The following is a 26929-nucleotide window of genomic DNA, read 5'->3' as shown; positions in this document are numbered from 1 at the left end:
CATTTTATGTCAGTATGAATGTTTGTATCTACAATTTTTGCACTAGTTGTCACAGCCTTTTCGGATTTGTGATCAATTTTTTTTTGTTGCTGCTCCACCGCATTCATCGCTGCATCGCTCTTGTTTTTTGTTTTTTTTTTTCATCGCTGCTGCTGCTGCCACACTGTCACTCGATATATCGCTGCTACTGCCATACTGCCAATCTATACATAAATTTGATGCTGTGATCATTTGGGACCACTTTTGACCGTATATAAACGACAATAGGGCCTGGCTAGCTGGTAGTGTTTCGCGACGCTCCAGTTTCGTTGGAGTTAACAAAACATCATTTCATTCATTCAATAATTTTCACGCTCATTTAGAAAAGGATATACGCGCGCGTGCATTTGAACAAATCAACAAACAACAACACCTGCATACATACCTTGGATATGTGTTTATAAAAAGGATTATTACAACAACAATAACATAAATTCATTAGTGCCAGTGCATACTTATCCAATGTGATAAGGACAGTCATTAATATGTAGTGGCTAAGACACGAATAAAATTTTATAGTTATTTCATTTAACATTTATACCTAAAAAAGAATTTTTGCAAAATAAGGCATGAAGGTGAGTGTTCAATGTCGTCTTTGTGTGTGGGTGCATATTAAAAAATACGTCACTAGTTCTTTATAGAACGATCTATAATACCTTACAAATGTAGATGAAGCGACTGAAATAAAAACTTAAAAAACCTACTGTTTGGTTGTGTTGTGCGATTATCCATAAGAGCAGTACTTTAACAAAAATAAATAAACAATTATAACTAAATATGATTTATAAAAAAAAATCACAAATGTATTTTGTTGTTGCGTGTAGAAAACTTTTAACAGCCAAATGGAAATTTATCTAAGTTTTCTATGGTTTCTAGACAGAGAGAATACCCTTATTGTTTACAGTTTATAAACACCAAAATTTAGGCTGGTTTGTATAAACGATTATAATCATATTAAATTTGGGACTGCGCATAACTTTGTATTTGTGTGCGAAAATTATGTTAGTGGTCTCCATTTAAGTCATGTATTGTAGACTTGATTTTGTTCGTTGATTGCTACGGTATTTGCAAAGGTGATGTGATAAGGTCACTCACAATCCGGTGCATTTTCATACAATTGCATCACTTTGTCTCCTCATATGCAATTAATCGTGAATTACCTTAACAACTATTCGCCTGTAAGTGGACTGCCAGGCTGGCAAAACTAAAGACAAGCCATAACTTTATCAAACAAAGTATTTAGTGCTTGAAAACTGTGTAAAAAATTTCGAAACAAATGCCAAAAGGCCCTTTGAAATGTTCGCTCATGTGTGTAAAAAATCCAAAATAAGAACGCTTTTGTACGGGACAGCTGCAGTTCATTGTGGTTCTTTGATTACTGCGAGTCAGCGGAAACGTGAGCGAAACTAATAATATCAAAAAATGAAAACCAAAAATTACCTTAGGTCCTACCTGATCGAGTTTCCTTAGTTTCTTCAGTTTCTGAGTCACTTTGCCATATGTCGGCTCTGAGTGACTCACTGGCAATTATTATAAAAAATACCTACCTACCATTTATAATGTTTTAATGGAAACAAAACCATAAAAATTACATACATGAGAAATGGATCAACGATGTTCTCGTTTTGCGTAAAACAGCTCAATGGGAAGAATAAGTCGAGTTTTATATCTACACCAGATATTATTATTATATCTCTGAAACTGACTTAGGTGACATCGAAAAATGTAAAACTCCCCGAAATCCTTGGGGAGTGTTATCGATGTTGATGGTCCTTCGCCGGATGCAGATCCGGTATGTTCCGGTACCAATCCCGACCATCTCGGGAGCCATTTGTTATGACCACATGCGACCCTCTAGGCCATCTCGCCCCCACCCCCTAGATCCATGAGGAGTTTGGGGTCGCCAGAGCCTCGGCTGTTAATGAAACAGGATTCGCAACGGATACGTGATGTTGACAATTGAGTTGGAGAAGCTATATATTGCGCTGGCAACCCCTTGAATAAATTTGGTTTTTTAGTCGCCTCTTACGACAGGCATACCTACCGCGGGTATATTCAAATCCCCTAACCCGCTGGGGTCACTTGTTTTTCTCACAATGCTCTACGCTAGCTTTTACTTTGTTTTTCAAACAAAATTTTTAGTTCCTCATACTCCCATACAGTGTGACTTCCCATATAAGCTAAGTATGAAAAAAACATGTAGATGTTAACCGAATTCACTGAAATTTTATATTTACCTTTGTTAGAAAAATTTATAGGAGGGGTCCTTGTTCGACTCCCTGAACAACAGTTTTTAGAACTTTTGTCCGTCTGTCTGTACTCGCATCACTCAAAAACCCCATCATAAAATTGAGTACAATTTTCATTGTTGCACACAACGAGGCCTAACTTACAATTTAGGATGCATGTTAAATGGTCTATAGTCTTAAGAGCTATTATATAGACCAGGGTATCTTTCGAATAATGTATATACAATATAGATTCCAAATGCAAGTTGCTGATGACGGCTTTAACAAAAATGTTAACCCTTTAGATATCTTAACCCGTTTCCAAAATATAGGTCAAATTGTGGATCAGCGGCATATGCTAGATATGTTCGCAATGAGTTTTGAATTCGAAATTAAAAAAAAACACAACCCACAAAAATTTTTATGATTGTAGAGCAGCATGAGTATGACAAAAAAATTTAAATTTAGGACCATTCCATTCTTGAATACAAAAACAAAATAATTTACACGTCAATGTATCGGCACTCTGATAATTGTACGTTTACCCAGCCCGTAGTAGCAATATACATGCACAGGAATATTACATACATATATGATCAGGGTTGGCTCAGAAAGTTTTCGAAAAGTATTCAAGGGTGTAAAGTAAAGAATGGTTTTTATTTCAATGTTTTCCTCTTTTTGGAAAATATTGACATAAATTTGGACCAAGTATATCCCTAGAATGTGTTTTAATAATACAGATATCAAAGGAAAGATCATAAATAAAATAAATGTAAGGCGCGATAACCTTCGAAGAGATTTCAGGCCGAGCTTCTCTTCCAATTTGCGTCGTAAATTTTTCTACAAATTAGTGGAACGGGACCTACTTGTTTTATGGCGACTCCGAACGGCATTTGCAAGGCAGATGAGTTTTTACTGAGAGCTTTTCATAGCATAAATACACACAGAGTGCTTGCCAAGCACTGCCGAGGGGCGACCCCGCTTAGAAAAATTTTCTTCTAACTGAAAGAACTTGTTTCTAAAATTTTAATTTTGCTTTGCCCGGAGCGTGATCTTCGGTGTGGTAGGCGGAGCACGCTACCATCACTCCACGGCGGCCATGCCAAAGGAAAGATCAGAGTAAGGATTTTTCATATGGTTGTGTTAAGTGCAATATTCTCATTTCCAAGGTAAATTTCACACTAAAGCTGGATTTCGATTAAATTTTTAATCGACCTTTTTGGAGGAATGAAGAATCGATTTTTTTCTTAGAACTGTTCGATTTTTTTAGCCATCAACGTTTTGATCATTTTACAGTAACAATAGGAACATTTCCATATTTATTGCTTAAAACGTGCAGAAAATATGTGTATTTTTTTCAATATTTTAATGAACTTATCTTTCAAAAAGTTGACTTGACTCAGAACCATAAACTATGACTATGCGCCATTGTGCTGGGTGATAGGAGAAAGATGAAGAAATTTTATCATCCCCACCGATTTGCGCTTAGCTTACTATGAGATTTTGGCGTTGCTATCGCTGTTTCAACATACATAACTCACACCAATTCCGAGCACCAAGGGAGAACAAGTCTTCTTGGCGGAGGTCTTCCCAGAGACCTAGCGGTTGTCATCACGGAGAGAAACATAAATTGTCGGCAGAACTTTTCTCCCGACCTCTCCAATGGAATGGCCCCATCAATTCTCGATATGGCAGCTATGATGAGAGATTTATAGAAGGTTATTAACAAGAGTTATTCTACGTTTGATTTCTATGCTAACATTTCAGAGAAAGCAATACCTCACTGAAGAAATTTCTGCGCGTAAAAGTGTAATTTCTTTAAAAAAAAAAAAACCCTGGGTATCTGGGGTTGGTTTCTCTACTATAAATAAATTTGAAAAAACACAAAAAGTATGATATTTCAGTATCAAATACACTAATAATCTCACTCCGATGAGGGGAACAGGTGAAGAACCACGTGGTACTCCTTGATGTTGCCAATTAGCCCTATTTAACGAAAAGAGGAAGAAACTGGTGAGCTTTATCAGCCGGTAAAAATTGGGTAAACAATTAAGCAGCAATAAATTTTGTTCTACTCTATTTAATCGATTAAATAGATTTTTTTCTGATTTCGATTCTCTAAAAAATCGCCCGCGGACGTTATACCATGGTATAAAAAAGAAGGTAGTTCCACTCAAAATTTATTTACGTATTTGGGGATTTTTGAAATTTCATAATGTTTTTTGTTTTGCTAGAAGCATTGCCATAGCGTTAATGTTTAAGGCGAAATTGTGGTTTTTCAGGATGGATATTTCCTTCAGGATGAAAACGCAAGGGTCATCTGAGACAATAATAATATGCTTTAGCACGATTTATGTGCATAATAATCGATTTAGAATACAGTAAAACGGGTCTGGTACGATATGTCGAAACAAAAAATGTCGAAACCCAAAAATATTGAAAATTAGGATATCGAAAAATAAAATACAGAAGAAAAAAAGTCGAAACAATGTAATGATTCGCGCGAATTTGACACATCATTCATTACATTTTTTCGACTTTGACACATCATTCATTACTGTTTCGTAGGAAATATTTTTTTTTCTTTCTGCTTTGCATAGGGTTATTCATGTAAATGGTTCAACTAAATATATGCGAGCTAACGGTAAACGTAAATATGCACAACAAACCATCAGCTTTTCTCAATAAAATCAGCTTAATTAGTACTGAAAATGCAACGAAACGTAAAAAGTATATCAAAAGAGAAAAGAACGCATTCGAAATATTCTTGATAAAAAGACAGAGTATACGATAGTTGAAGTTTTGAGACATTTAGCATATTCCACTTCGCTATGCTAACGCGTCCGTATTTTATTTGTAAAGCCGGAGTCATTGGTGCCGTATGTCGTATCGCTGTATCCGTATCCCTAACGTAATCAGCTGTTTATCGTTACGACGGCAAACCAAAACCCATTTGGTTGGCTACGATACGGTTACGACCTTAGCGGCACCAATAATCGATTGCATTGAATCTCACAAGTTTGGTCGAATCAGCTGTTATAAGGTTACCGATACGGTTACCGATAAAGCACCAATGTCTCCAGCTTAACTCTAGATCTCTAGATACTTCCATATTGTGGCAAATTTTCACATCACTTAGTAAATGCACAACAACAAAAACATTAAAGTAATAGCGTTCTCTTTTCTGAAATAAATTGTTGCCTAAGTAAATGGTAAAGCCTTAATAGTGTTACTCCTACCCCAAAAAATTGTCAACCATTGTAAATTTTACCAAGTAGCGCAACTAACAGCTGATCGGTGAAAATTCGCACATTCACACGCACAGTTCTCGACTCAGTTTCAAAACAAAACTTTAGATTATTTAATTCAAATTTTAAAGTGAGATAATCCTTACATATTTATGTATACAGAATATATATGGCGTTTTTGTTGTTATTAAAACAATAGTTTTATTTATATTAAAGCTTTTATCATTTTTTTTTTTTTAACTTCGAAAAATCTCCGAACACCTTTCCTTCATTATATGACATTCGACTGCCTAGTCCACTGCCTTCCACTCTATTCGCAACATAACCTCTACTTAAGCTGCCAAACTATATAGTAAACAATGTTGTCAACATTTATAGTGATTACAAACAAAGAGGATAAATACAATAAGATGTATACTGAGAGGTAGTCGCTACTTTTTTTTTTTTTGCGAGATGTTTATAAATGTCTTCTATACATTTTCGTGGGGTATTTGTGTTTATTTTTCGACTGTATTTAATTAATTTAGTTAATTCTCTTTCCAAAAATCACAGTTGCACAAGGGGCCTACATGGCATGGATAAATGCGAGACAATTAAAAATGTCCCTCTCAGAAAACATTCGGCATCAATTTTTTCAATTTGCAGCAAGATACTCGCCACAAAATAACAAGTGACTGCTCTTATTGTATTTATCCTCATTGATACAAAGAACATTTCATCTCACCTTATTCACTCATATCACAAATCACACAAGAAGATTGCGCATTGCGCATGTAAACATTAGATCATCTCTTTTTTATGGGCAATTCTTACGTCATTTTCCTTTAGCTCTTGTTTTTTTTTTCTCTTTCTTTCATTCGCTCAAACAGTCAACTGTGACGTAGATGGGCAGAACGAAGCAATTTTGAACTCATGAATGCGCAATCTGGTAGGTGATCTGTGCACTCATATTAACAGAGTATATGTGGAACTCAAGAGCGAATTGAGAGTTTCACAGAGTTGCACTGTCACACCGCCATTTTATACAGGGTAAAAGTGTAACGCTTTTGCGTTGCGAGCAGGCAACAATTTTCACTAAAGAACGAAATACCCCGTAAAGGCGTTGCCTGTTTTTTAGAATACAACAACAACCCTTGCGCGGCGTACAAAAAGCGTAACACTATAGCCAGAAAAGAAAGCGCTATAAGTTATATAAACACATTAATCATCATTTACCCACATACATACAAGGCAACGAAGAGATAACTCACACACAGATGTAGTAATCAGCCGAAGTAGTACTCACATAAACACACGCATATGGCTATGTGAGAGACTATAAACTAAAAATATACATGTACATATATGACTGGCAACCAAGCATGAAGTTCGCGAAGTTACTAGACCTAAGGAGAAATGGGTGGGCGAGACAACAGAGAGTATAAAAGCAGGGAAAGCTGAGTAGTCAGCAATCAGTTTTGATTTAAGCACGCTATTGGTTCTGAAGTATGAGTGTTATTGTGAAGTACTTTTAAAGTAGTCTAATAAAGAACATTTTGCATTATTGAATATTGGAGTTATTTATTCAACAGTTTAGCGATTTGAACGTTAGCAGAAGCTTTGGAATAAGTGGAATTTCACTAAATTCGTTAAAATATATTTATGGTTGTTAAAATGTACCTTTGAAATAAATTTAGTTTGTTTAGTATATCCGAGATTATGTTATGTAATTTATGTCTTTGATTTGAAATTTATGAAAGCAAATTTCTGTCATAACCAAAAAATTCAACGTGCATGTATGTATGAATATACCGTGTAGAGTGAACCAAATATTTAATAAGCTATAAATTTTGGCAAACAATTTTCAAAGTTTGATAAATTTTTGTGAGTTAAATATAACTCTAAAATCTTTTTTTTTGTATTTTTTGTTGTCTATGTATATACTTTATATGAATACTATTTCCAAATATTTGTTATTGTGATTACGAAACAGATTTTTTATATTGGCGCCATCTTATCGCCCACCATTCATTGTACAAGATATTTTTTTTGATGCTGTCATAATTTACAACCATAATAATAAAACACTGCCTTAAAACTTTGTTTTTGGAATTTTGCTTTAAGTATACCAATTTCGACTTTTTTTGGTCATTTTTCTTTTTTGGACATTTTTTAATTAGATAAAAAAAATTTACTATATATAAATATGTTTTTAACGATTCGGCCTTTTGTGTTTCGACAATTTTTTTTCTACATATCGTACGGATCCCCAGTAATCCCCAGTAAAACATGCAATTTTATCGAAAAATAGTGGATAATGACTGGTACATTAGTTAATGACTCATATCTTCATGCCTCTACAGTGGATATTTCTCAAGGTATGTTGAGAAAAAGTATACCTCCAAAGTAGTAGGTGTTTACTATGTTATATTTTTGGGACGCCACATCCATGTCAATTCTAAAAGGACACAGAATGTGTATAGGTGGGGCTTGTCCCAAGGTGCCCCCTGGTACAACGGACAAAAGACCTCTCATAAGTAGTGGCTAATCTGCAGAGCTACAGGGCAATGTTCTGCCTAAAAAAAGGTTTGGAAATTCCCTCCTCAAGAGCTACGCTTGAATTATACAATAAATAAAAAATGTCGACTTGTAGCCAATTTATCGCCATTCAACGCAATAAAAATTCCGTTTAAATATGCTAAGCTCTTTATAAATTACGGCGTCGGTTTATAAAGACCTCCTGTGGGCAATCAAGTGGCAAACGTGCATGTTTTGTCAACATGTTCTGAGCAAACGTACGGACACTTAAGAAGGCTATATTCCTTTGCTTTGTATATTTCGGTCCATGTTCCTTCTACCAAAGCAATTTTCGGGAGCTCGAAAAACTTATTAAAAATCTTTTCTAGGCTGATCCGTTAATATGAAATCCATGAAAATTTTAAAAATGCATAACATTTTTCAATCTGGTAGCTTGTTTGTGGTGAAATTGTCATTGGCCGCGCAAAAGTCAAGTGGCCAGCGTCACACTGAATGGAACTACCGCCATGTTTTGTATCATGCTACAAACATGTCACATATGTACCTAGAAACAAATAAAACTTCCATGTACTTTGTTTTTGTAAATCGATGGGCTAATATCATAATCGTACTGGGCAGAAAGTTGATGTATCAAGTCATATTAAAAAAGTACAAAACAACTGTCACCGTGCTGCCACCTTGTATTGTTCAAAAAGCAAAATCCCGAAATTTTCCAAAATTTCTATCTCCAGAAATTGGCTAATACGAAATTCAAATTCCGATTTTCAAAAAAAAAATTCGAACTAATTTTTGAATTTTGGCTCCACATCATAGCATTTGTTTTTGAATGTTCTAGTAAATATAGGGGAACATTCCCAATACGCTCACTGAATAAAGGGAAACTTTTTCGAAATGCAAAACCGTAACTCGCATGATAGAGTCATTCTTGGACTGGTACGAAAAGCGATTCGGATTTAAGCGAATTCGATGAAGCAATATTCATGTGAAGGTTAAGTTGGGCATAAAGTTTAATGGGGTGTGGTAGTAATGCTGGGTCGCGGCAGAAAGAGACTTAGAAAGCCACTCTGGTTAAGAAGCCGCTGACATTTGCTACGTCCATTTACGTTAGGCGCGGTTGCAAGGATATGTCTAAGTACATACATACTTATGTATGTATGTCTTTCCTAATTAGATAGAGTCATTCTTGGACTGGTACGAAAACCGATTCGGATTTAAGCGAATTCGATGAAGCAAAATTCATGTGAAGGTTAAGTTGGCCATAAAGTGTAATGGGGTGTGGTAGTAATGCTGGGTAGACACTTCCAGTAGCACGGCCATGCTCAACCCGAACGCTAACATTCTCACTTGTGCGTGCGAGGCAAGGTGAGCATTTATGGTCGCCGCAGAAAGAGACTTAGAAGGCCACTCTGATGGTTTCGTGTTGGGATAAAGACTTTTACGCTAAACCACAGCCGCTGTTAACAATCGTCTTACTGCGGTCATTATCAAGATGAGGTTTTTCAATATAACATATTTTTGCGCCCACCCACCAATATGTGATGTGGCCGACTTGGATAAGGATCGATTTTGTGAGAAATTAGGAAAGCCATACGATGACTGCCCTCGCCATGACATTTAAGTTACGATTGGCGACCGTAAACCCTCAGAGTGGCCCTACAAACGAAAAATGGACACCTTGCAACGGGTTGAGGCTGGCTGATTTCGCTGCTGCTCTAAATATTATTATCTGCAATACCAGGTTTCAGCATTAAAAGATTCATTAGGCTACTTGGCTGTCGTCTAATCGAAGAATACAAAACCAAATTTATCACGTCGTGATTGATGACAGGTAAAGCTCCAGTATCTTGGCCGTCCAGCGAGGTCTAAATATCGACTCATGCAGAAATGTTAACCGACATACAGTGTGCTTAAGTTATGGAGGGAACAGGGGAAGGAATAGACCCCCAATTAATTAATCTCCCTTGATGCTCCGAGTTGGCGTCAGTTATTGCAAAAAAGAGATGAATGGCATGAAGAGACTAGTACTGATTATGAGCCGTTTCGCGGGGTATGGTTGTTGTTGTTGTTGTTGTTGTAGCGATTAGGTTACTCCCCGAAGGCGTGGGGAGTGTTATCGATGTGATGGTCCTTTGTCGGATACAGATCCGATACGCTCCGGTAACACAGCACCATTAAGGTGCTGGCCCGACCATTTCGGGAACGATTTATATGGCCACATTGAACCTTCAGGCCATCCCTCCCTCCCCACCCCCAAATTCCATGAGGAGCTTGGGGTCGCCAGAGCCTCGTCTGTTAGTGAAACGGGATTCGCCGCTCGAAGGTGAGGTTGACAATTGGGTTGGAGAAACTATATGTTGCGCTACACAACCCCTTGAATCCCGCGGGGTATGGTCGGAGTTCTTAGTTCTTGGTCTTAGTTTGACTTTACCAAATTGGCATTACATAGTAAACGGCTTAATTGCGCAGTAGGATAAATTTTTTAGCAGACAGTGGATCGATGGCTAACTTTATTTCCTCACCTTAGACTGTGAAATAGGGCTGCATCAGTCGTTGCTCCTTAGGTCATTGTTTGAGGCTTAACAAGTTCGAACAGCAATTCGGCAACTTGCTTGATAACCTTGACTCCCTGCAGGCGGTTGAATATATGCACCTACATTCATTCATATAGTATATTACAAACACCTTTTTTAACTATCTCATATTTCAGGTTCATTTAGCGTTATTGTGCCTTTGTAGCACAGTATGGGCTACTACAAAACCAATATCTATTCCAGACTGTCTACTAGCTGCTACGGGCGGTTATTCCTATCCACCGCCAGAAGTTCAACTATCAGTTAAACCCGCAATTCCTCAATATAAAGCACCTTTGTCATTGTCTGGCTCTTCGGGCAGTGATTATGGAACGAAATCATCTTCAGGATATTACTACGAAAATCAAGCAAAAGAAGGTGGCATAACATATGCAGATCAACAACTCAAAACTTCTGCGCTAGCACCGCCACTACAAATCTCTAAGCCCGTTCTCCTGCCACCTAAATTAGAACCAATATCGAATGCTTATCTACCACCAGCACCAACCGTCGAAACGCAACCAGCTCTCACAAAGACTTACAGCTTTCAACCGAATCTCAAATATATAGCACCTGCACTTAGAAAAAGCTCGACATATGAATCATCTGAATACTCGTACTCTCAATCGAGCCCAACGATATCAAAGAGTCCAGCTTATGTTGCACCTTCCCTAGCCTACGGACAACCCTACACTCAACCAAAACTTACAAATGGCTTAACAGTTACAGCTATTCAAAAATTAGATGAAAATTATTTATTAGGTGATAAATTGGCTATCCCGCTTGGATCTTATTCATATGCACCAAGTTTATCTGGATCGTATCTTTCATCGGACTATAAATTGGGAGGAAGTGTGTCAACACAATATGCTTCGAAACCGTTGCAACCCATTAGTTATAAGGCTCCTGTTGTGACCAAAGGGTATGCTGTACCAACCGGTACATCGTACATAGCACCGGCACTTCGTCCGGAGGTTGAAAGCAGTGTTAAATATAGCTCGGGTGGAGCTCTTACTCAGCAATATATTTCTAAACCTCTACCAGCAGTCAGTTATGCTAGTCCAAGCTTTGCTAAAGTATCTACAATATCGGCACCATCATATCAATACGCTGCAGGGTCATCGGGATCTCAGTCGTCTTATAAGTATGCAAGCGGAAGTGGGGCAATTTCTCATCAATATGTTTCGAAACCACTGCAATCCGTAAGCTACGCCCCAGCGGCTGTAGCGCCCTATGTTGCGCCCGCACTTACGCAGTACGCTTCAGGTTACGGAGCATCCAGCGGAACTAGCTCCCATCAGTATATATCTAAACCTGTTCAACCGTACGTCGCACCCGCATTAACTAAAGTCGCTTCTATAACACCAGTCGGTACGCAATATACCGCTGGCGGATCGTCGTTGAAATATACAGGCGGCAGTGGTGCTGTCTCTCATCAATATATTTCAAAACCGCTTCAAACTGTAAGCTATGCACCAGCAACACCTGTGGCTAAAGTGGCCTCGTTTGAAGCACCTTCATATACACAGTATTCCTCCAGCTCAGGGTACGGCGCTTCTGGTGCAGTATCACATCAACACGTTTCCAAACCTATACAACCACTGCTACAGACCTATTCCGCACCAGCGATCACCAAGATTGCCGCCGTAGCACCTGTCGCCACACAATATGCTTCCGGTGGCTCATTGAAATATGCGGGTGGCAGCGGTGCTGTGTCTCATCAATATATTTCGAAACCAGGGGGAACTGTAGGTTACGCAGCACCAGTGACTAAAGTAGCAACCGCTGTCCTCCCAGCAGTAAGTAAGGTGGAGTCTTATGATGCACCGTCGCATACGGCATACGCTTCAGGTCATGGCATATCGGGGGGCGCTATTTCATATCAACACGTTGCAAAACCGCTGCAAACTGTAAGTTATGCACCAGCAGCACCTGTGGCTAAGGTGGCCACGCTTGATGCTCCCTCATATATAAAATACACCTCCAACTCAGGTTACGCTTCTTCACCACCAGCACCAGCGATAACCAAGATTGCAGCGGTAGCACCCAGCATAACTCAGTATGCTACAGGATCTCAATATGTCAAATATGCCGGCGGCAGCGGCGCTGCTTCGCATCAGTACATTTCCAAACCTGTGCAAACGGTGAGCTATGCACCACCACCCGTAGCAAAAGTGTCTGCAGTTGCTGCCTTACCAGCTCTTTCTAAAGTAGAAACTTATGCGTCATCCAGTCAAGGACTTTCTTCAGCTCACGGAATCTCAGGCAGTGGCGCAGTTTCACATCAATACGTTTCGAAACCTCTACAGTCTCTACTAACTAAGGTCGCTGGCGTTGCAGCGCCTGCTGAAGCTCAATACCATTCAGGCGCGACACAGTTCATCAAATATGAAGGTGGTGGTGCTGGTGCAGTTTCTCATCAGTATATTTCCAAACCAGCACTCGCTCTACCGGCTGTTACAAAAGTGGAAACTTATTCCGCACCTGCAGCTACTCATTACCTATCTGCTGAAGGCGGCGAATCAATTAAATATGCTAGCAAAGGTGGCGGCGCCACATCATATCAACACGTTTCGAAGCCAGCTCCAATAGAAGTTGCTAAAGGGTACATATCACCAGCAATTGGGTTCGCAAGATCAACGACCTATCCATTATCAGGCGATGCAAGCTCAATCCATTCCAGCAGTGGCTCAAGTGGCGCCGTTTCTCATCAATACACTTTTAAACAACCCATTGTAGTTGGCACTCCTGCTATAGCTAAAGTAGCGACGTATTCCTCACCAGAAATATCAACGAGTCATTCAAGCGGGGGCGCTGTGTCGCATCAGTACTCCAGTTTATCGGCTAAATCAGGTATCGGTTCATATAGTACATCGAATACGTCCATTGACGGCAATATCTATTTGAGTAAATACATAACCAATCCTTCGATCCTGCACCACCAGCCAAAATATGTTGTAACAAATTTCCTTTTGCTTCACCCCAGTTGACCTCAATTAAAAAACTATATACCCTATAAGCGTTTGTAGTTGCCATTTTGCGGCCTGCTTTAAATGGTGACCGTGACCTAAATTTATAAAAAAAAATAATCGATATCGTTAACAATTCATTTATCGAAAAATATTTGAACCTAACCTTAAATTATTTTACTAATCATATCCTGCTTAAATTCCTTTCCCTTGTAGCGTTGTGAATGAAAGAAATCTTCCTGAGTGACTGACTGTGACAGCATCTGCATCTCGCTCGCAATCACGCCTACCCAGAATAGCAATCACAGATCCAATTACAACTCACGTCACTGGATCAATACCTGCGTTGGTATAAGCCATCTACTTCTAGATGTGGCAGTAAGCTGCTAGATAGGGCGGTTGCATAGCAGCTTTTGCAGCAGTATACTGGTTCATCTAGCAGTAAATAATAGCTGCCAGCGAAGACGTTTGCATAGCGGTCTTGGCTTGTATTGACCTGACTTTACTTGAATTGACCTGACTTGACTTGACTTGACTTGACTTGACTTGACTTGACTTGACTTGACTTGACTTGACTTGACTTGACTTGACTTGATTTGATTTGACTTGACTTGAGTTGACTTGACTTGACTTGACTTGACTCGACTGGACACATTTCTTCCCCTTTGCTTAATTTCACCTTTTATTTCTTTTTCCTCATCTGTCGAAAAAAATGCGAAAAATTCGACTATGCATAAGGTTTTGAGCACATTGCAAACATAGTCGATCGTTGAACAAAGATTTTTCCACGGAATTTTTTCGGTTTCAAAAGTCAGATCTCAAATCTCCTTTGCAGTGTGAGTATTTCGCCTCAAAAACACCACGCTGCCGACCCCACTTTTTGGAAAGATACACTTTAAAATGCACGTTTATCCAAGATAGGAATTCCACCAGTGTGCTGCTTTTCATGTTCTGGATTGGTCAACATCCCTCCCATTTTGCTCAGTCTAATGTAGGGGGAGTTTATGCCAATTGCTTCTGATAAAAAAAAATAGCACTGAGGCTGGCGTTGCCTTCCTTAATTTATTTAAAATGATCCTATCCCGAATGCTCCCGCGAAAAGGCGTGCCAAAATCGTTTAAACTGTTAATTATGTAAGTTGCGTCTGTCGGAAGAGGCGACTAAAATCTACGACACCCTGTAAAGAAATCTGGTAAAATTCTTAACTCATTCATTGATTGTCTTATCAATGCCTCATCTCATTTTTTTTCTTCAATAACTCTCTAAGAAGGCCTACTGCGTGAAATGGCCCCATGCCCTGCACACTTTTGTGGGCGGTACTAAACGAATTGACTATGGGGTCGTAACACTACGAAAAATTTTCTCCTATACAACTTCCACCACTGTAAATAATTAAACCCACAAGTCTTTGGTCGCCCTTTCTTACTTGACGAACCTACAATTCATATGAGAAAGTTAACGGACTAACAAAGACGGGACAGCAACTTACTGTAAAAAATCTAAATAATCTATATTTAACTTAGTTCCAAAGCACGAATAATCTCGCTTCCTTCCTTTCAACCTAACCAGGTAGACTTTTTTACAATTCTACAAACCGCTTTCTCAAAAATATAAAAAATGCATGCAGTTTAGGGGTCTCAAAGTAAACCTTTTGAAAATAAACTAAACAAGATCTTATTGCGTATATTTTACAGCTGGGCATGGCTCCTATTATGGAGCGATAGCATTGGGACATGCCGGCTTATCGCCACTTTTGAAGTTTGGTGACTCAGCACACGCTTCTTCGGCACATGGACTCGGTGGTAGTTTAAGTATATCGCCAATAAAAGTAGGTGCCCCAGTAGGTTTGCTGCAATTGAAGGAACAGGGTGAACTACTCAGTGGTTATTCACATGGCATTGGTGGCATTGGACCATTAGGCGGTGGATTCTATAGATATGCACCTACAATCTCACCAGTGGAGGTGCATGCTGCGAGCCCCACGGCATATCTGAAGACAGCGCCTGCACTTAAACTTCAACCAGCTGTAATAAAAACGATTCCCGAAAAGCATTATGAACATTATGTAAGTATTTTGTAATCATGTTCAGGGACCGAATGCTATAGTTACTGGGTATTGGTCTTGAAAAATTATCGGTACTCGCGTCGTAGATTGAAAGCATTAAAATCGATATTGCTATGGAGTTATAAAAATAGAGCAGCACATCGAGCGTTTTGATATTCGAAGGCATTTTGGTGTCAATAAGTCCAAATCCGCGTACTCATGACTTTTTTAAGCTAAAGGGCCGGGCAAAGTTCTCATAGTCATAACGCCACAGTCATAACCTTATTTTTATTTATCCATTTCAATTGGCATGAGTTACTGCAACTTAACCTAAAATATGTGACAATATCAAAATTAGAAAAAGATACAAAAAATTAAGAACAAATTCCACAAATAATAAGTCACTTAGTCAAATGTGTCCAAAACAATAAATAAAATATCACAAATGTTAGTGAATTCACGAAATGAAACATTTATAGTTATGTATATGGCGAAAAACCACGAACCAGTTGGTTCATATGGTATTGTTATGTCTAGGGCGTTATGGTAGGGCACCATTCACCAATTGCATTGATTTCCATAAGGTGGGTGATTTATGTTAGTTAAGTAATTGGAAACTTTTGATTCTATCCATTATCTATCGATGTTTATTCCAGCTTTCGGAATATTTTAAGCAGAACGGAGTAAATATTTTTAATCGCAAAATAACGGTTAAACTTAACCAAACTTTAAGTCAGAAAAAGAATAAAACCAATCGATAGAATATCCTAAAGTAACAAACCAAGCTAATCTAAAAAATTAAAATCGCAAAATATATTGATTAGTTAAATAAAGATAACAAAATAATCACAGCTCTTGATAAAAAAAATAAGTCCTAACTCATTTAATGAATTCACAAACTAACTATAAATTCTTAACCTTAGTCGAAAAAATTATAATCATAAAATAAGCTGATTAGTTAAAAAAAAAATACAAAATGATTGATGACAAAAATAATGATAGCACTTGGATAGAAAAATAAATCATACAAACTAACTACTTATAACTACTTAAATTTTAAGGCAAATATTAATCTTCATCTAAAAAGTGATAATCATAAATAAGTAAAAAATGTATAAGTCAATTAAACATAAATCACAAAACTACGATTACACGGACGAAAAAAATGGAGTCATGTCATTGTACTGAGTAAATTAATCAGTGAGGCTTAAGAACTGGTAAATCTACTATCGACCCGATTTTTGCTATACGCCAAATTTTGGAAAAAAAATCTCGAAAAAGAACTCTTCGAATTTAAAATCGCCTTCGACAGTACGCACAGGGGCTGCCTATATGCTGCCATCTAATTTCCCCGCCAAACTTATACGGCTGTATAAAATGACGTTGAGCAACACCATCAGCTAAGTCAGAAATGGGAAGGATTACTCGGAGCCGTTCGAAACTGAACGAGGTATCAGACAGGGTCACCCCTATCGTGGAATTGCTTTAATTTGATGCTGTCTGCCAGGATTAATCGGAGATGGAGAAAGCGGCCTTAGTTATATTTTTAAAGCCGATTTTTGTTGAAGACTCAAACTAAGTTTTAATTTTTTTCCTCCTACACGTTATGATGCAAAAAGACCTACTTCATAGACTTTTGTGTAATTGATATGAGTACCGCTTTTTCAAGTGGAAACCACTTTGGTACACCGCAAAAACAACTACAATGAATAAAGTGAAGAACAGTTAAATAATATAACTGCTGTAGTCTATTCCCATTTTTTTTTTTTTTGTTTTTTTTTTTTTTTGTATTCAGCCTATTTTTGATGCAACAATGTTGTGTACATTGAGAAACATTTTTACAGAAAAGAAATAAATTTTCGTAACTTCTCCACTTTTCAGAATGATCATGTGAGATATGCATTCGAATATGGCGTGAACGATCCACATACAGGTGATATAAAACATCAGAAGGAAGAGCGTGATGGTGATGTGGTAAACGGTGAATACTCTTTGGTGGAGCCTGATGGTAATGTTCGTACAGTAAAATACTATGCCGATTGGGAGACAGGCTTTCATGCTGAAGTAATAAATAGTCGAGATTCCGATAAATTAGTCAAAAAACGGGATACACAAAAAAAGTGAATACTGTTAAGAGCATGATATAAAAATTGTTTAGTTAAATACACCATCATCATTTTCTGTATTCATCTTCTATGTATTTTTAGTTAGTTTAAACAAAAAAAAACGAATAACATTTCTGGATATCTGTATATTTGTGAAAAGGCGCTATAACGCGATATAATTCAGTAAATCGTTTCTGTATATAAAATCGACAAATTTTTTCGATTATATTATCGACAACCTTAATTGTGGATAGTTACAGACGTCGCGTATCAATAGACAGTGATCCATATTCCGAAGGAAATTTAACATTGCACATGCAGTAACAATGTGGGCCAAATGAATCCATTTGTTGATGCATTGGTATGTTAAATTTTTATCGGAATCTGGATCACCGTCCATCGGAACGCGGAGAGAAACGCGCTAATGAGATATTTTCAAACTATAAAGAACCACAGTGGAATGGTGGAAGGGACGCAAAAATTAAATGGTTTCCTTGGACTCCCGTTAGAGGATATTGATGACAATTTGTGATTGGTCGCACCTATTGGATGGGGGAAGCACTGCTACAACAACAACAACAGTGGAATGGGTTGACGGTCATACGGGTTTAATTCCTTGTTTATATTTATGTGGAAAAAATTTATTTTTTGTATAATTTTTTTTTTTAATAATGAACGTAGCGTAACTTTCCACAAATAGTTCACGATTTTCCACATTTCACCGATTAAGGCCATTGTAAATACAAAATTAATAAAAATACGAATAAGTTTCTAAATTATAAATAAATATATGTGTATCACTCGTTTTCGTAAGTAATAAATAAGAGGTGAGCTAGCGATTAATCCGCTAAAAAAACATTAAATAATTTTTTTTTTAATCAAATAAATCAGTGCTGGAATTCTGAACTATTTTAACGACATTCACCCAGGCTTTATAACGAATCGATAAATATAACGATATCGATTTTCAATAAGAACTTTTTATCGATATTCATCAATTTACAATCATCTATTGTCGCTGGCGGCCGCCGCGGTGTGGTGGTAACGTGCTCCGCCTACCACAACGAAGTTCTTGGGTTCACGCCCCGGGCAAAGCAACATCAAAATTTTAGAAACAAGTTTTTTCAATTAGAAGAAAGTTTTCCTAAGCGGTGTTTCCCCTCGGCAGTGGTTGGCAAGGAGTCTGAGTGTATTTCTGCAATGAAAAGCTTCTCAGTGAAACTCACCTGTCTTGCAAATGTCGTTCGGAGTCGGCATATAACAAATATGACACGTCCTGTCAATTGGTAGGAAAAATTAAATAAAATAATAAAAAAAAAAATTTTAGTTAAACTGTTGTATTGAAAACAATACTTACATGAAGTAACAATAATACTAAACGCTAGAAAATAATTAGGTAGGTCCTAGGTATTAGTCACCACGCTCATTGTGAATCGCACTAAGTGTGATATCTTCTGCATAGACGTCAAAATTCCAAAGTGATTGGATCACCTGATTTGTAGTTGACTATCGCTGTCTCATTCTGTATCTCTTTCTATCACCCGCTGAATATAGCCGGCCCTATGCGCCACCTTATTGAACACCCTGTCAAAACGCTAAAAAATAGCCATATTGAAAATCCTGTCAGGCAGTTGACAGATAAGGTATCACTCTTGATTTGATTCACAATGATCACACTCCTCATCAATCTAGGGCGGTGATCAGACAATTAAATAAAAGCGTTGGGCGCATGAAATTTCTAAAAATGTGACGCGTAGCATAACCTGATTAAGGTTTAAGTAGTTGGTCTTACTTATGACTATCAATAGAAATTTTACGCGTCAAACGCTTTTATTTAATTGTCTGATCACCGCCCTAGATTGATGAGGAGTGTGATGACTAGTACCTAGGACCTACCTAATTATTTTCTAGCTTTTAGTATTATTAGTACTTCATCTAAGTATTGTTTTCAATAAAACCGTTTAACTTAAATAATTTTTTTTAATTATTTTATTTTCAAGTTTTTAGTCTTTATTTAATTGCCTATTATTTATCATTCTATTTAGTTCATTTGGTGACTCATTGTTACAAGGACAATTTGTTACAATCTAAGTCCTCAATACATAATCCTTCCAAAGACTTTACTCGACTCTACGCCACGTATGCTTGTCCCTCCTCCAAATCCAAAATATTTTGATGTCACTTCTACCGGACTGTAATATTTGTTCCAACTATGAGCCAGATCGGACATCATAGGTCGCTTTCTATACATGTATGTATTATGTGTTCGAAATATGGACCAAATCGGACCACAAATACGATTTTTGTGAATATCTCGATCCTTGCGCGACCTAGCGCCGATTTTTTTTTCAAAGGCGCTTTCTATACTTGTATGTATTACGTGTTCCAAATATCAGCCAAATCGGACCATAAATACGATCTTTGTTAATATCTCGATCCTTGCGCCACCTAGCGGCAAATTTTTTCTTATTATTGCATTGTAATCGGGTTCTGAACTATATTCCAAGTTTGAAGCTTATAGCTTATCGGGAAGTTAATTAAATTTCAATTAGAGAATTCGTTCACAACGGCCGTGTAGCCTGTCAAGTCAATCAAAATAAAACCGTTTAAAAAGGAGCACCAAGCAAATTGGAAGAGTTGCTCGGCCTAAAATCTCTTCGGATGTTATAGCGCCTTACATTTATTTCTTTTACTGTTCCTAAAAAATAGAAGAATATTTAAGAATGTTTAACGGCATTAGGTGTGAAGCCACTTTTCCCGCAGTTAAACTCAATAAAATTGTCACCACATTAGTGATGTTGAAACTGAGTTAGTGCAGAACATGATTGTTATCGCAAGTGAAAAATCGTTAGGTAAAATTTTGGCAAGCCGTTAGTGAATCTACTTTAAGTCTTGCCCCAACTACCTAGCTCTAATCAGTGCAGGTCCATCCGTCTGCTATCAAACGCTTGCGCTCAAAGCAGAGCTGCTAACCTTAAAATTCAAAGCGGTTCAGTGGATTCAACCACTCTGGCAAAACTTGAGCTGGTGCTTTTGAACCGCCTTCAAGAGGTTCACCCCTTTTATATTAAGTTTTAGATTACCAATATGATATCTAATGGCAAATGTTGTATTCAGATGATAACTGTAACTAAGGTACCTCGGGATTGTATTTCTTCTCAGATACAAGACGACATTACCGGGGGTTTAAAAATGTCTCTAAATGGACTTGCATGGATGGTCTTAGTTTCGTCGAAGTAATCGAGCATTAGCAAGCCGGATCGGCTGCATTTTAAACTGCTGGATGATTACACATCCCGCATGTAGACCTGGTGGCGGATAACATATTGTAAACAAATGAAACGAGGCCCAAAGACTCGAGGCCACATTGCACGAACAGACTGCGTAGTAGCGAATACATTTGAAACCGTTTGGCTCCCTGATTCTTCTTCTAGCCACGCACCAGCATGGCTTCCGCAAAATGCACAGCACCACCACCGTGCTAAATGCCATAAACATCCAGATTAATTACGAACTAAATCAGGAAAAACCCCATCATAGGACGGTGCTCGTGGCACTTGACCTGTCAAAAGCTTTTGACACAGTCAACCACGGTACGCTACTCCAAGACATAGAAGGCTCACACCTTCCTCCTTGTCTAAAAAGTTGGACCGCAAATTATCTGAATGGTTGGCAAGCGTCGGTTCAATTTAAGAACGAAATCCCAAAACCTAGGAAAATTAAACAGGGGCTACCATAGGGTCGTGTCCTATCTCCGCTTCTATTTAATTTATACATATTAAAACTCCCTTCCCCACCAGAAGGAGTTAAAACATTTCATATGCCGACGACTGCGCGATTATGACAACAGGGCCTGGCCCTTCAATTGATCGCCTGGTCTTAAAAACACATACTGGAAAAGGATGCAGGCCTGTCAAAATGATGCTATCCCAACTGCCACCGGATGTCTCCTTATGACCCCCGAACACTACCTACACATTGAGGCCAAAGAGCTCAACATTAAAGAGCACAACGAAATGCTAAACAGGCAGTTTTTATTAAATTGTCACAAACTAACACATCCTAGAAAACAACTGCCTAACCTAACCCCGCCTCCACGGGGGTTAAGGGAACATCTCCATAAGCACTATGACGAGATCCGGAACCTGCAAACACAGCCGTTTGATCCAAACAAGCATAAGCAGGGCCCTAGGCAAATCCACACAGAATCGGTAAACGCTTTACTTGTTCAGAATCAACCCCGACATACGTAATGTATGTCCTGCATGCTATGTGTCCCCATATGACACCAACCATCTTTTCAATTGTAATGTGGAACCTACACCTTTAACACCAATCTCCCTATGTTCCGCCCCTGTTGAAACAGCCAGTTTTATTGGACTCCCGTTAGAGGACTTTGATGGTCGTCCCATTGAATCGGGCGAAGCACTGTTAATACAACAACAACAACAGACTGCTCACAAAGATAGAGGTGGAAAGTTGGCGCTAAGGGCCGTAAATGCGCGGCGCGGCTATACATGTATACTCCGGAGGTTGCAAACTAATGGACATCGTAAGGTCTGCGGTTGTTGTGTCTTGAGACGGAAGTAGTAGCCGTGACCAAAAGTATTAGAAACACTAGATGAATACAAGAGAAAAGTGGAACAAAATCAAACAAATAGGAATTGGAAAGCCCAAAAGTGACTTGTCTCATCCACCTGATGTTGACATCAACGAAATAAATAATACTTTTGTAAGACTACTAAACTCAGCCGACAATGTGTGTATTGATAACTACTCCGTGCGTGTTAATGTTGACACTAGCCCTTTTGAGTTTGTTTGTGTCGACAATTGTGATGTTGTCCAAGCCATACTTTCTGTGAAGTCTAACGCAATGGGGTTTAATGGTATATGTTCAAAGTTTTTAAAAGTCATTCTTCCCAAAATCCTTCCCCACATTACTTACTTGGTCAACTCAATTTTGACGACCGGTATCTTCCCAATATACTGGAAAGCTGCAAAAGTTATTCCAATCCGTAAACAAAATAATGAGTATCGACCAATAGCCATACTCCCTTTCCTCTCTAAGGTCGTTGAACGTATTCTACATGGGCAAATCGTATCATATGTACGTGAACACAAGCTCTGTCAGACAGTCAGTCCGGTTTCAGGTCAAAGCGAAGCTGTACAAGGACACTATTATCTGTGACGAAGAAATTCGTGAGCGAATGGATGAAAGTTACATTGCCTTTTTAACACTTCTTGACCACTCTAAAGCTTTTGATTCTGTAGACCATACTCTGCTCTGTAGGAAGCTGGAAAACTTATTTAACTTCTCTGGTCATGCAGTTGCCCTTATAAGATCATATCTTGGCGATAGGACTCAAGCAGTATGTATAGATGGTAAAACGTCTGACTTCCTACATGTCTTAAGAGGCGTTCCTCAAGGCTCCATCCTGGGTCCTCTGTTATTTTTTCTGTGTATCAATGACTTAAGTATTGTAATGTTCATATCTACGCTGATGATGTGCAGTTGTATACGTGTTGTCCTCGTGATAAAACTAGGTTGTGCATAAGCAACTTAAACCACGATTTGAATCAAATATTTTCATGGCTACTATGAATGGCTTATGTATAAACCCGAGTAAGTCAAAATGTATTGTTATTCATAGAAGGTCTTTTCCCACTAATGACTTAGAGAATGTAGTGTTTGACAATTCCTTTATAGAATACGTTGATACGGCGTAAAACTTAGGTGTAATTTTTAACAAAACATTGACATGGAAAGACCATATTTTTAGAACGGTTGGAAAAGTGTATGGACTGCTTCGTACACATAATACTACTTCTGGCTAAGGCGTACTTATGCTACTCTATGGTTGTGAGATTTGCTCAAACTGTGACTATGTGTGCAAGAACAAGCTAAATGTTGTTTACAACAACATTGCTAGATATGTTTATGGGCTGAAAAGACTTGATCACGTATCACAACTAGAGTGGTCACGAATATTCGGCAACTATTCGGTATTCGGCCTATTGGCCACTTTTCTGCTATTCGATATTCGGCCGAATAATACGTACTTATGAATTTTAAATACTAAAGTGTTGTAATTTGGAAATAAATACATAATTTTGAGTAATATAACGCGTCTTTTTTACATGATTTGGTATTCGGTATTCGGCCGAATAATACGTATTCGGCCGAATAATACGTACTATTCGGCCGAATACGTATTATTCGGCCGAATACGTATTATTCGGCCGAATACCGAATACCAAATCATGTAAAAAAGACGCGTTATATTACTCAAAATTATGTATTTATTTCCAAATTACAACACTTTAGTATTTAAAATTCATAAGTGGTAAGTTATGATGGATAAAAACAGGCTTTTCAGCATTTTTGGGTAGCAAGCGATTACGCTTTTCATCGCAAATGTTACCAGCCTCAGAAAATAACCTCTCACTATACACGCTACTTCCAGGAGAAGAACTTTAGCAAATTTCGAAAGGTTTGGGTATTGTTTTTCGTTTACTAACCACCACTTGTAAGGATCGGCCTTCCGATCTAGGCGAATAAAAATCCTACTCGTTTGCGACAGCATTCTTTTCCACGTCCTCCTCATCATTAGCATTTCGCATATTATCTGTAGCGACTTCCCCAAAGCAGTTCCAGAAACTGTCGTGTATTTCAGTAGTCCTATCATTTTCATTCAAGTTTCTTTTCTTATGAACTGGAGAAGAATCGTCATCGGTACTACTAGATTCATCACAACTAAGATTCATCATAACTAAATCGCCCCGACAAGCATGTATTTCGTGCCGAATATTCGGCGGCCTAATATTCGGCGCTTCGGCCGACAGCGTTGCCGAATATTCGGTATTCGGTATTCGGCCAATTCACTATTCGTGGCATCTCTAATCACAACATGCTGAAAGGTTGCTAAACATTTCTTTCGAAAATCTTTTAAAAGTGAAAACGCTGTCCTTCCTCCATAAATTGATACACACGAAGAAACCTGACTATCTATATCGTAAGCTTAATTTTCTGCAATCATCAAGATCGGTGCTTCTTCTTAAGCACATTAGATACCGCACGCTAACCTCTGAACGCCAATTCTTTGTTACTGTAATACGTTTTTGGAACTCCCTACCTACAAGTCTCGACTCTTAAGTAATGATCTGCACTTCAAAAAAGAGCTAACATCATTTTTTAGCGTCTCTTAAACTGGATCTCAACTTGTTGTTAAAATGTTCATTTCTAAATCTGTTATATTTTATTTAATTTGATTAATTTAATTAATTATTATAAATGTTCAATTTTTATAGCTGGCGGCCACCGTGGTGTGATGGTAGCGTGCTCCGCCTATCACACCGTATGCCCTGGGTTCAACTCCCGGGCAGAGCAACATTAAAATTTTAGAAATAAGATTTTTCAATTAGAAGAAAATTTTTCTAAGCGGGGTCGCCCCTCGGCAGTGTTTGGCAAGCACTCCGGGTGTATTTCTGCCATGAAAAGCTCTCAGTGAAAACTCATCTGCTTTGCAGATGCCGTTCGGAGTCGGCATAAAACATGTAGGTCCCGTCCGGCCAATTTGTAGGGAAAATCAAGAGGAGCACGACGCAAATTGGAAGAGAAGCTCGGCCTTAGATCTCTTCGGAGGTTATCGCGCCTTACATTTATTTATTTATTTTATTCATGACTAGCACTGTTAAATAATGTCAAAATTGTTGTGCTAGGAACAAATTTTCAAATAAAATACAAATACAAAGTAGCTTTATACTAGGTTCAAACACACACCAAATTGGCAATTTATACTGTTTGGGCAATTTATTACGCAATTTGTCATATAATAAATTGTAATAATAAATTGCCAATTTAAAAAAAATTGCGTAATAAATTGTTTCAAACTGCAAATGCAACATTGTAAAGTGTGTTTATTGAGTATACTTAAACGCCAGTTACGCATGGCTGAACTATATGGTTGGCTCATTTCATCAGCTGATTTTATGTCTTTCATTTCACTGGAGTATGGATCGTCAAAAGAAGATGGCAAAATCAAGATGAAACCAAAACATTGAACACGTTTTCTTACAACACACAAAAATTTCAAAGTTTTATGTTTTCATTCCATTCCATTCACCTAATACCAACACGCACATTTTGACAATTTCAACAAAGATATGTTGGTACTGTAGAGATGAGCCAACCAGCTATCAAATTACTATTGTGTAAGCTAAATAAAGTTGTATGAACACCACTCAATTTAAATCAAAATAGCCTCAATTTATTTTTCTGTTTGAACATAGTATTATTAGCAGCCGCGTCAATTTTTATATTTACTGGCAAGCAGGAATTTGGGCCATAATCTCGCCAAGCACAATAGAATCAAGGAATGAGGTTAGGTTAGGTTGAACTGGCTGGTCCATGAGAACCTCACATATACTGAATAAGTCCGTAGTGTTACCAGAAGTTTGTTTTAACGACCAAACTGAAAAACGCTATCAAAAACCAGGACCTATGTTATAAAATAACTCCGTCCTCTTGGCAAATACTAGAAGCTTCCTAGGACTTAAGCCACTTCCTGCTTCTAGATCTGACAGCTATATCACTGCTAATAGCTGGAGTCTTAGCATGGCAAGTGCAGGGCACGAGCACAGAACGTGATCGATCGTTTCCTCCTCCAGACCGTACTTCCTACATCTGCTATCACTGACCAAGCCTAATTTAAAGGCATGTGACGCCAGAAGGCAGTGTCGAGTCAGAATATCCGTCATGAGTCTACAGTCCTCTCTTTTTAATGATAGAAGCAACTTTGTTAGTCTAAGGTTGTAAGACCTGCACATAATCTTCGACACTTTACAACCCCGCGCTTGAGCCCACGCCTTTCTTGCTTGGTCGATCATGTGCAACTCTCGCCTTCGCTTAATTTCGCCCAGTCTAATTGGTACGTCTACGGAGCAAGCTTCAAAGGATGCGCCTTTTTAGCTAGTTCATCCGCTTTTTCATTCTCATCTATTCCCATATGCCCTGGTACCCAATATAGATGTATGCTTTTAGCATATTTTAGCATATGCCTTTATTGAAAACTTTATTTTATCTCCAAAGTGGTATTAATACACAAATCGGCTTGTTAAAAATACTTCACTTTATTTAAAAGTTTATTTAAATATTTATCTTTAATGTTTTCCAACTTATATTGTAAAATTATCTTTTTAGGCACCACCAC

General features: G+C 38.1%; 1 protein-coding gene across 2 annotated transcripts; it reads left to right on the top strand.

Annotated features, from left to right (window-relative positions):
• Positions 1 to 250: 250 nt before the first annotated feature.
• Cpr76Bd (Cuticular protein 76Bd) lies at positions 251 to 18507 on the top strand. Of its 2 annotated transcripts, XM_067791471.1 has the most exons (4): positions 257 to 614; positions 10740 to 13455; positions 15266 to 15636; positions 17497 to 18507. In XM_067791471.1, exons 1-4 carry the CDS (start codon positions 609 to 611, stop codon positions 17737 to 17739), a joined length of 3336 nt encoding a protein of 1111 aa, XP_067647572.1. In that variant the 5' UTR covers positions 257 to 608; the 3' UTR covers positions 17740 to 18507. The 2 variants fall into 2 exon arrangements, with proteins under 2 accessions (XP_067647573.1, XP_067647572.1); XM_067791472.1 differs by lacking the exon at positions 15266 to 15636 and having other exon boundaries at positions 251 to 614; positions 17497 to 17633.
• Positions 18508 to 26929: the final 8422 nt, after the last annotated feature.

This window comes from Eurosta solidaginis, chromosome 5, assembly GCF_040869045.1.
Source record: "Eurosta solidaginis isolate ZX-2024a chromosome 5, ASM4086904v1, whole genome shotgun sequence".
Taxonomy (NCBI): domain Eukaryota; kingdom Metazoa; phylum Arthropoda; class Insecta; order Diptera; family Tephritidae; genus Eurosta; species Eurosta solidaginis.
This window is presented reverse-complemented; position numbering and strand designations above follow the sequence as displayed.

Excerpts from the sequence above, each read along its gene's own strand:
- Cpr76Bd (XM_067791471.1), top strand. Across the intron at positions 13,456-15,265 it reads CAGTTTATCGGCTAAATCAG|CTGGGCATGGCTCCTATTAT; the intron begins GTATCGGTTCAT and ends TATATTTTACAG. Across the intron at positions 15,637-17,496 it reads AAAAGCATTATGAACATTAT|AATGATCATGTGAGATATGC; the intron begins GTAAGTATTTTG and ends TCCACTTTTCAG.